General features: G+C 40.0%; 1 protein-coding gene across 1 annotated transcript; it reads left to right on the top strand.

Annotated features, from left to right (window-relative positions):
• The first annotated feature begins 1 nt into the window (after position 1).
• tmem167a (transmembrane protein 167A) lies at positions 2-5,359 on the top strand. The gene is made up of 4 exons (XM_041937233.1): positions 2-58; positions 1,830-1,939; positions 3,478-3,512; positions 3,607-5,359. The coding sequence occupies exons 1-4, from the start codon at positions 56-58 to the stop codon at positions 3,675-3,677; spliced, it is 219 nt and encodes a 72-aa protein (XP_041793167.1). The 5' UTR covers positions 2-55; the 3' UTR covers positions 3,678-5,359.
• Positions 5,360-11,451: the final 6,092 nt, after the last annotated feature.

The raw sequence follows: 11,451 nt of genomic DNA, 5'->3' as shown, positions 1-11,451 counted from the left end.
ACGTAAGTTCCAGAGAGCAGCAGGAAGTGTGATGTGGCTTTGACTCACAACAAAAATGGTATGTTTTTATCAAGCTAGTGCTTCTATACTTTTATTTTGTCTTTTAAGCATGAACTATTGCGCATATTCTGCTTACAGTCTGTTTTGGCAATATACTGTGACAACACTTAATGATAGCGTTCGGTATTAAACAGCACGCTAAATCGCCTGGCTAGCAATGGCTAGCTAACGTTGGCTAAACTTTTAGCTCGTCTAGCTATTACGTTATGTTTATGTATCGTTTTATTGTAGATTTTATATCATCGCGTAAGTTGCGGTCGTGTATCAACGCGAGTAATTTGAAAACTAAAGTTAAAGTTATCACAAATTAATAAATACCGTGAATGCGAGCATCGCAACGTTGTGAGGGGTGTGCCACGTAGGTGCACCATAGCTCAGAGAGCATGCATGTGTAACTTACGTGTGTGGTTGAGCTACATGTTGTGGACTGGCATCCTGCCGTTGTTATATTTAAGTATGCAATAATATGACTTTTTGAATCAAAGCTAGTTAATGAGATAATGCGCACAGATTATTGAAAGTTCTGTTATCATTCTGATCAAAATACGTAGCAACAAGAAAAACACCCTCAGGGAAGATGGATAATGGCCGCAGGTAGAAATTGTTCAACAGAATTATGAACAAATGCTAAGAGCCTCAATGTCAAATTCAAAATGGTTATGATGTATTCCTTTTGCCAACAATAAGAGTATGGTAATATTATTATACTAATTTACTGTGAGTTTGATTAGTGCTATTTGACTTGAAGCAGGGACAAGAGCAAAAAAAACGACAAATCTTATATACACCTTTTAATGTCATTGCTGATTTTTCTTTGTTTAAATACATGATAATGTTGAATTGTCCTAAAATAACATCTCTAACACAATGTTAGTGATAGATAATTTTCAAAAGGTAGATCGTCCCAGCCTAGAATGATACGACATGAACAGAGCGTCTCTTAGGATTAATGCAGATACAAAGTGCCATAATAATTCAGGATTTAAGAGAAATACAGTAATTGTGGTGCATGTTTTTTGGGGGGGAATTTTGGGGTTGTATCCACATGGCTGAATGCATTTATTGTAAGTCACTTTGGATAAAAGCATCAGGTAAATAATTGTGTAATGTCATGAACTACAAAAGCAGTTGATCAGCACTATGAGCATCCTCTTTTGTCTGTGAGATGTCAGGTATTGTTAGCAAACTAAACTACACTCCACTTTAGATGTGTCGTTCGCTAACTTAGCCAGTTTACTTGGTGACTGTGATTTCATTGTCATTCTTATTCGAAATTGCTTACCATGTCAGAAACATCTGCAGACACACAGGTGGAAAAAGCTAGGAAATGATCCTTTTAATATAGAACAAACAAACATTAAATCCTAAATCTGCAATTCAGTTTAATGTTGTAGTTCACAAATATTCTGCATATCTTAAAACCAGGCAGAGCAGTCCATTTTGGCACATGACAATATAATTTTTGAAGTAAGTATATGTATGTACATCTTTAAAGAGGGTAATTTTGGCTGGCACTCTATGCTAAAACATGCTATCTGTCCCCCAGTCTGGAATTAAGTCTATGACAGCCATGTGACTCGTCTACACTGCCAGCCCTTTTTCTTTGTCATAGCACCAGAATGAACAGCTGGCAAATTCCTCACTACAAGTGTTATTGTTACAAGGATTAACTTCAATGAATTCAGTGGGTCTAATTTTTATGACATATTGCTGATAAGATGCACTAGATCATGTCTGTACTAAACATATTATTGTCTTTCATCTTACAGTCGGCCATTTTCAACTTCCAGTCATTGCTAACAGTGATTCTCCTCCTGATCTGTACCTGTGCCTACATCAGAGCACTGGCTCCCAGCCTGCTAGACAAGAACAAGACCGGGTATGATCAGATACTTAACCATGATCCTGCAACTGATGTCTTCCCAGTGATTTATGGACCCCTCAAATACCTATTTTTGTCTCTTTGCATGGGACACACTGTCATACCAAACTGCATAACCAAGTCACTTCAGTGTTACTGTACTCATCACCTGCAACATGCTGTGTTACATCCATCAGCACTTCAACACACTATTGAACCAAAGCCTGTTCACCCTTCATGTCTTTATTTTAGGATTACTATTTGCTCATAAAATGTTTATGTCAACTGTATTAATTTAATTCTGTAAGGTATTTACAGCGTTCTTGCCAAAGAAGCAAGGTCTGAATTTAACAGTATGCTTTAGCACACGGTTTAATTTTACCATTTCCACTATAGAAGGAGAAGGCTTAGTCCTGGCATACATAGAAACAGTTAAAACATGACCTTGGAACAAAGCGCAAAGTCTAAGCCTCAATGTGTTTTTTTTTGTTTAGTTTTTTTTATTCTTATAAGTTTACTGGAGTAGCTTGTTTTCTTTCTGTGGTAGCATATCTCATATTCACCAACAAGAAATATGTGATTTAATAATAGAGTGTATGTACATACAATTTTAAGTTATCCATTCCTCTGTAACTCAGTGTAGCTGCTAAGGTCTCTTGCTTATTAGCTGCAAAAATAAGAAGCTCCCATTGAGACGAGTAAAGTAGCAAAACACCTAAATTTTCAGCATTACTGGATGATTATTATTTTTGGATGTACTGACTCCATGACTTCACTTTTACTAAGTCTGGCACAACCCAGAAACAGTCATGCACACACACACTCGCACCCAAACAAACCATTGGAGCAGGGAGGGACATCCTCATCAGACAAACTCATGAGAGAGTGGCAGATGGGATGATTTAATAATTGTTCCTGTTGATTGATTTGTTGAGTGAAGCACGAGCTGTTATTTGTGTTTAGTTGGTAGCACACACACACACACACACACACACACACACTGTTTGTGTAAAAATGCAAATTTAAAACCACGGCTATTCTAAGTCAATGAAGGAAAATCTCGCAATGGGATGCTGACACCATCTGGTCAGTTTTAAAGTTTATGCGCAGATACACTTGCAAACAAACACACACACACACACACACACACACACCCTCAAACAGGCTGACAGACACATCAGAAAAAGTGAAGGCATGGTATGCCACATTGCCTCAGCTGTCACTAGAGATAATAGGACTTGTGCCCCTTTCTTCCACTGTGCACATTCCTTACATGGAAATGGAAATGGAAATCTGATGATCACCTGGGTTTTGTAGAGAGGTGATCACAGTCCTCATGTAAAGTTGTGACAGACAGATGATTAGCATTTACTGAGTCTAAGACATATCAACTCAACACACAACCTTGTTTTATAGCTTTTAATATCACAACAGAGTAATTTTTGCCATCTTGTTTTATTGCAGCAAAAATACAGTTCACTTTTAAAAGCCAGTAAAATAGATTGAGGCAAAAAAAATTTCCTGCTTGTAATTTTTATTATTATTTTATCTTTTAGGCTTCTAGGAATTTTCTGGAAGTGTGCCAGAATAGGTAAGCCTACATTAAGTAAAAATTTTCCCCCATATGCAAATGAAATGTTGCTAAAAGATCTAGCCTTAAACTTAACATTATTTCTTTTCTCAAGGTGAGCGGAAGAGTCCGTGGGTGGCTTGCTGCTGTGTCATCATGGCTTTTAGTATATTGTTTCTACAGTAGCAGCCCAAAGGAAACCACAAAATGGAAACATTGGGGAAATAAACAGAGAACAAGGCATGGACAGTATGATCCTTGAAGCACAACAGGACCTCCAGTGGTTGTCACTTAGATAATGTAAAAACGGAGACCGGTCACCACTCGCCGTAGCCACGGAGAGAGAGAAAACGTGTCAGTGTGGGGGGAGGGGGTGGGAGCTGATAGCCCCAAAGTGTGTCCAGATCCCTCCACGGACTTCCAGGTCTGTCCTTGTGTTTGCTTATATGGAATGTTTACTCCGGATGTATGTGTGTGGGGGGCCAATGCTTTCTGTTATCTGCCATTGAGTTAAAAAGAATCACATTCTGGCATCATTTGTTTGATCAAATGATACTTTATCTGTCCAAGCATTTCAGATCTTTTCCCTCTTTGAGTTTGTCACAATTACATCAACCTGTTTGAAATTCTAAACAAAAGGACCTTCGTAAATGTTCATAACTGTATTGACCGTCATGGAGGCTTATATTTGTAAACTGAGTAATAACGAGGTGTGACTTTGAATCATCTCAGCACCTTCTTTGTAGCCCGTGCCCTGTTTGTTACATCTAGAAATGGTGATCAGATTCCACAGCAAACAACATGCTAGTATAGCTCCTCAAGTGTCTCATTGTCCGTATTTGCCTCAAAGAGCTGCTGATGTTTTTAAAGTCAGTCAGTTTGCCGCTATTTATTAAAGAACCTTTTTGGAAATCTGGTATGAGAAGGCTGATTTCTGTAGTTTACACTCAATCGTTTTGACTAGTGTTTGCTGTTGACACCTGTTTATGTACATTGTAATATTGCCACACTGTAAGATGAAGTGTCATTAATAATAACTTCAAACATGAAAAATACACGTTGATGATTTCTTATGAATGCTTTGTCAATCTTCTCTCTTTTAAGGGCTTGATTACTCATTCTGCGCATGCAGCAGCTGCTGAGTTAGAGGCAGATTTCTTGCTTAGTAGATTAAGAGGAAGCTACGACCCTAAGTATTGCTGCATTAGGTCACATCTGAAGTGTAGTCCTCGGGATTCCTCATTGAGTGAGATGGACAGTGAAGAGTTTGCGATAACCTCCTCTATAACCTTGCAGTCAACACTCGTCTTCACAGGGTTTACTGCAAAGAGCTGTCAGCTGATTGTACCACACAGCATGGCCTCAGTAGACATCTGTCTAGCAGTTAGTTCCGGATATGTAGAGTGTGCTGCATAAGAACTGAAAGCTTCATACTAAGAAGACCTTGAATGCCTTGAAGAATTGGACCGAATTCAGGAGACTGTGGAGGGAGTGGAGAAGTTACGACCTCATGTATTTGCCGATTTAATTTTCGAACTTCTCAATTTCATCTTGTAACTGTGGACAACTGTGTCAGCACAAAAGCAGAATTCCAGATGTGACAACATTATTCCAAATGCTGCATGTAACAAGCTTAGATTACACGATTCCGATGAAAGTTGTGAAGTTGTAACTCCGACAAAGCATCTGACTTCATTTATATTGTCAGCCACAAAATTTGACCAATTTATCAAATCTGACATGTGATGTTTAAGGAAGCGGTGCACAATATGGGCTTGTCATGAACGTTTGAAAGAAAAGGGCTAAATCAAAATCTTCGAGGCAAGTTATTTAAGTTCTGGTGGTTCTGGTTACAAACAATCCCACACACACTTTCTGTGTTCTGCGTGCTACAAAGGATTTAAATAAAGGAGGAGACTTGTTGACACGCTCACCTTTGATATTCTGATCACTGATGAGTGTCTAGATCCCAACACCCCCACACACAGTCCCTTGTTAGGAAACGTGGATCCATTATTGGCGTGCGTCCGTTTTGGCACTACCCGGTTGAGATAAAGCCTCGAGTGAAGCCTGCCGGTAAAGTCGGGATTATCAGCCAGTGACGCAGATACAGGAGACACAGAGGAGCAGGAAGCTCTCAGTCATCTGCTTCTATCTTGGGAAGCACAGATACTGGGTGGCAGGAGGGACATCACTGGGTCAATGAAGCAAGCTAGTGTCCTGGGTGATGATGAAAGGAAAAACAATACGGAAGACCTAAAGTCTTTAAGCTGAGCTGCTGATAGCAGCTGTTAAAACCAGGCCCATTCTGTTTATTCACACACAATTCACAAACATATGAGTAGATTATTCAGTCATTAGCAGTGCAGTGGTAAATAATAATCCTACAAAGCATTAAGAAAGTAAAAAGATGGCTGGAAACTGCAGACTTCTGGGCACAAAGTTACACTAAAACTTTATTTTTGTTACTTTTTAAATCAAAATGATTACTGTTAATCTCCATAAAACTGGCACAGTTGTAATGACAAAGAAGAATATCTGGCAGGGACTCAGTGAATGGACGCCTAAAGCAACACTGGGATTGTGTCTGTTCTGTCTAAAGTCTTAATGCGTGTCCTGATTTCTGTGTTTGAGTTGGATGATCGAAATTTACTCAGCTGGATGCCAAATGGCAGAGGACATAAGGGAGCAGACCCTTTTCTTTTCAGCGTGTCAGAATTCTGCTTCACATGTCATCTGTTGACCATCATTACCGTCATCCTCGAAGCTTTCGTTTCTTTCTCCTCCAGCCCTGTGTGGGGCTGAACTTTTGTTTGACCTCATGGAAAAGTAAAACTTCAGCTCATACTTGATGTTACTGTGGCATCAGAAAGAACATCTCTGGCTGGCTGGGCAACAAAATTACATTTTAAGAAGGTTCAGATTACCCCAATGATTAAATTATGCCAAGTTATTGAATCATGTTACGTACAGATTTCCCTTTGCATTTAATATATTAATTACAATTCTAAAAATATAGCTAAGCAGCCTCATAGGCTTTGAAATTGTGTTTTACCGTTAAAACAAGTCAAATTAATTCACTGTGTGATGTACAAATATGATGAAAAAACACTTTGTAGGGATTTTACTCATTCTTTAGACTTAATATATGCATTTAATTCGTACTTTAGTTCAATAAATATTCAACCCACCTGGATTGTATTACCAGCTGTGTGTAGAAGGGTTGAAGCAGCATTTAAACCTCCTAAACCTAAATAAAAAATGAAAACTTGAAATAATTAAAAAGCGAGACACTTTATTTTTCATTGTCCGTTCTCATTATTTTGAGTGCATATCATCTTTCATAGATGAGGTTCTACTCGACTCTCACTAGACAGAGTTCCCTATGAACCCTCTTACCTTTTACTCTAAATGGATTAGAGCAGCAGCCAAAGATGTGACAGCATGAGGTGGCATGAAATGTGGACATCTAATCCAAAACACCTCATTTAATACAGCGTGGTGTTTCATGCATCATTAATTTACATGAATAATTGTGGCAAATGGCAGCTGTGTCGTAAGGAGGTGCAAATGATTGATGCAGGTAGTCAGGAGTCATGTTGACCTCGCTGATTGGTACAAGACTGAGCTCATTCTCTTTCATTTCCAGGTGATTATTTTTTTATTATTTTCTCCCCCAGCCATGGTGGAAAATTATTCTCAGACAGCCGATAAGGACTTTTACATCAAATGCTCCTGAATCTTTCACTGCATTTGCAAATTTTCCCTCAGCAGATAATTGGAAAAGTGTGATGTCCCCTGTTCAGCTCTGAGCTGTAAGATATAATAATATTAATAATACAATAACTTAAGTATTTGTTTCATACATCATCACGTGCAAAGCTCCGGCAGAAGTGAACCCGAAGCACATTATTCTACTTTCCTTTTCCCTTTCCTCCTTTGATCAGGCAGGAGAGTACTTCAAAGGCAATCAGGCTAATAAAGTCTCCACCGTCTCCCGCTGAGCAGACCAGAAGTGTCCAAACACACTTTGACCCTTTAAATGATCAGTGGAGCCTGTTTGAATCGCTACACTGACTGCTGTTGGAGGGAATGAAAGATGAATGGAGGGAGAGAAAGCTGCAGAGGAGATGGCTGGATAGTGAGAATGTAAGAGATAATGACAGGGAGACAGAAAAGAGAGGATTAGTCTGTATTATACCGCTGGTGTATCTCAGTGATCAACCTCCCAATGACCCAATATTTTACTCTTCTGCTATTTATTTATTTAAAAGCTTGTGGTGTCTTAGTTCACTGATACCTTGGAGGGCAAACTCTCTATTGTGGCTGCTCGCGGCTTCAGCGACAAACCCAAACTCCTCTTTAGACAAAGAGGATTACAAAGGCCACAGTATGATGGATTAAAACTGCCTGACATCACATTCATACTGTAAAGCCTTTGTTCTGTCCTCACTTCCTCATTAGGAATGCGCAACCTTTGTGTTCAGCCTTTGAGGGAACGAACGACAAGAATAACGTTGGCAGCCGAAAGACACCAATATCCTCCATGTAGGGCAAGTCTGGGTCGGCAAGCCTGATGACATTGTGTGTGAGTGACTTTAAAATGGACAGCGGACAGTTTAAACCCAGGCCTTCTAGGTCTCTCTAACTCCTTCCACGTGTAATCTTTTACCAGATATTTTATGGCAACAAGAGAAAATTTAAAACTTAGTCCTGGCAGACAGCTCCCTGTGGCCACAAAAACTGGGGCACTGCATGTCTCCTTTGAAGGTGGCATTCGCAGTTTGTTCAGAGGACATCTCGCTCCACGCTCATTAGCCCGAGGCAGGAGTTTTCTCTGCGTAACAAGGCAGCTCCACAAAGCCGAGGAGCCCAAGGTCCGTGCCAGTGGGGATTTGTCAGAGGTAGAAATAGATATGAAGTAACTGTGATCTGAATTAATGACGAAGCAGAGTAAAAATTTAGACACTTTGAAGTTTCACGTCGCGCCTAAGCGAGTGAGGCGATGGGGGGGCTGAAGCTTTATAGCAATTTGTGTCCACTGTTGTTGATGAAAGTGGTCAGGGTGCAGCAGTGGCGGACTCAAAAAATAACTAAATGAATGAAAAGCTCATCAGCGGCGTGCGGTGGGCCGCCGGCACACAGAAGGTCACAACGCGTTTATGGTGAAACAGTTTCAAACCCTGTTTAAGAGTTAAATTGTTTTATTATGTTACTCAGATTTAAATTTAAAGTAGAACATTAAAATACTGCAAATTTGAAAGCAGCAAGCAATGACTGACCTGTCATCTGTCAAACAGGCGTAATATGATTTGATATGATTGATATCATGTATTAATAACAGCAACATTACATTAAGCTGTGCAGTAGCCCCGCTCTTGTACACAATGAGTCATTTGCATGACATGTAAAGGGAGCAGAGCCATTATTCCATTATTGTAATAATTGTTTTAATGTGTTTATACTGCTACGACAACTGAATCATTGAATAAGTTATTGTATCGCGTCACTTTCCTCCTCTCTCTCTGCTATTTCTGTCCCTGCTCCACTGAGACTAGCATGCATATATACAGTACATAAATATATTATTGTGAGTTAGTTAAAAGGACACATTGCTGTTATTCGCTCTTCACTGTAGGCTTTTCAAGGCTACAACTCTCAAAGACGAAAACCAGGAGGATGATCAGTAAAAACATTCTGCAGTCCAGGGCTAGGGTTAATTAAATTTCCATTTATGTAACGTGGTAATGAAATAATTAGCTGTAAGAATGCAGGTAGGAAACATACACAGCACAACAAATGCATTTCCATATTTACTTTCCTGTCATAGCAAAGCTGCGCAGTCAAATTACATAATTTGCTCAAATTTCTCAAAATATGTAACAGTGATCCCATATGTCTGATATTCTGTGGACCAGAAATAAGATGCAATATGTGTTTGGAGTATTCTTCTCAGTACTGTCTCCAATACAAACATGGCGAATTTACAAAGCCACGTGCAACCCTGATTCCAATTAAGTTGGGACGCTGTAAAACCGCTAATCTTGCTAATCCTTCTTGACATGTTATGAATTGCAAACAGTAGAAAGACAATATATTTAATGTTTTACCTCATCAGCTTCATTGATTTTTGTAAATATCTGCTTATTCTGAATTTGATGCAGCAACACGTTTCAAACAAGTTGGGACAGGAGCAACAAAAGACTGGGAAAGTTGTGGAACGCTCCGAAAACACCTGTTTGGAACATTCCACAGGTAAACAGCGTCATTAGTAACAGGTGATGGTATCATGATTAGGTGTGAAAGGGGCATCCTGGAAAGGCTCCGTCGTTCACAAGCGAGGATGGAGCGAGGATGATTGTATGAAGGATACTACTACATGGACTCAGGAACACCCGTAAAAACATTATCAGTAGACACAGTTCGCTTGCAAGTGATTGCATCTTTCACAACTTTTTCTGGAATCGTGCTTGTAGCTGCAGCTCTGAAATTCTGCAGAAAACAACCCATATGACAGGAAAAGATGATTTGGCCTCAGTTCTGACGTGTTCTGTCCATCAAATGTTGAGTAATGGCCAAGTGCTTACTCACAGTCATTACAGGGGGTCTGTGAACACTATCACAGTTTCTTGTAAACACACCTTCCTCCGGTGCATAAAGTCATGTGAAAGTGTAGCAATCATAATGTGCTTTTAATCATGGTGTTATCTTCCAGTGAACTGATGATGATGATGATGTGTATTTCAAAACTGGTTTTGTCCTTTGTTTAAGTCATAATCTTACACATAGCACTCTTTATGCAATTGTTTTAATGTTGATTCTTTTATTTAAAATCAAATACGTCCAGATTATTATTGTGATGATTACATGGTTTAACTGTAACATTGTCTTGCTTTGCTTTTTATATGGTTCCGAGTCTTACTCTCACCACCTTCCTGGTCCAGTTTTTGAATCATGCTTACTGAAAGTGGAGAACAGAATGCACCCCACTGTAACGCGGAAATCTCCTTCCTCTACGTCTTTAGACTGAAAGCAAACCAGACTTTAGGCGCAGAAGGGGACGCAGAAAGACACAGTTCTCCTATTTGTAAATTAGGACAAACGAGTATGCAGGAGCTGAAACTGCACTCGCCCATAGTTTTAAGACTCCTCTTTATGAACACACACAGACCGGAAAAAGGAGAGAGATCTAATGAAAAATAACCTTGAGATTCGTCTGTCTCTGAGCTGTCACACAACCACACACACACACACTCGCACACACCCTGTGGGTGGATATGTTGCTAGCTAGCTCCAGCTACCGTCTTTACAGTCATTTCTGCAGAACAAAACAGGCTGCGTGTTTCTGGTTTACACACAGACTGCAAAAAGACTCCAGAGGTAAATTTCGTGTGAATATATGTAGATGAAAAACATTTTGCTTTGATCTGCATGCTCCTTAATGTGACTCAGAGCCTCTGAATTTGGGGCCTAGTAGGAGTCCTTTTAACACGATCACGAAACTCTTCTAAGTTGTATTTAGTGCTTTCTGTGAAAGGACTCAACATTTCAGCATCCATGTGTGAGTCTGTAGTGGGGAGTATGACTCCCAGAGTTTTAAGTTCCTCCATCACTTCCAGGAAGACGCAGGACTGTTTCCACTCTGGCAGCTCAGATGGCCGCCGGAGTCCAGCAGGCAGGTTTCCAGACATGAGCCGTGACGTGCTCTCCTCCACTTCTTCTCTCAGAGCTGCCATAGGAACGGTGCAGTTGATGGAACAACACACATACTGTAACAGCTTGCACTCGTGCAGCTGAGTGAAGCCCGCTGATGAAGAGCGTTAATATCAGACGTACAGCGAGCATGATGGGATCAGTTCACAGATGTACGTGTGTGCAGGTATGTGGTCAAAACTCAAACACGCGCCAAGAGTTTCTCCTCCAGACTGCTGCATCAAGCCCTCAGTCCAGGTTCACAATC

This window comes from Chelmon rostratus, chromosome 5 (genome assembly GCF_017976325.1).
Source record: "Chelmon rostratus isolate fCheRos1 chromosome 5, fCheRos1.pri, whole genome shotgun sequence".
NCBI classification, from domain to species: Eukaryota; Metazoa; Chordata; class Actinopteri; order Chaetodontiformes; family Chaetodontidae; genus Chelmon; species Chelmon rostratus.
Note: the sequence above shows the minus strand (reverse complement) of the source record. Positions and strands in the feature narration are given on the sequence as shown.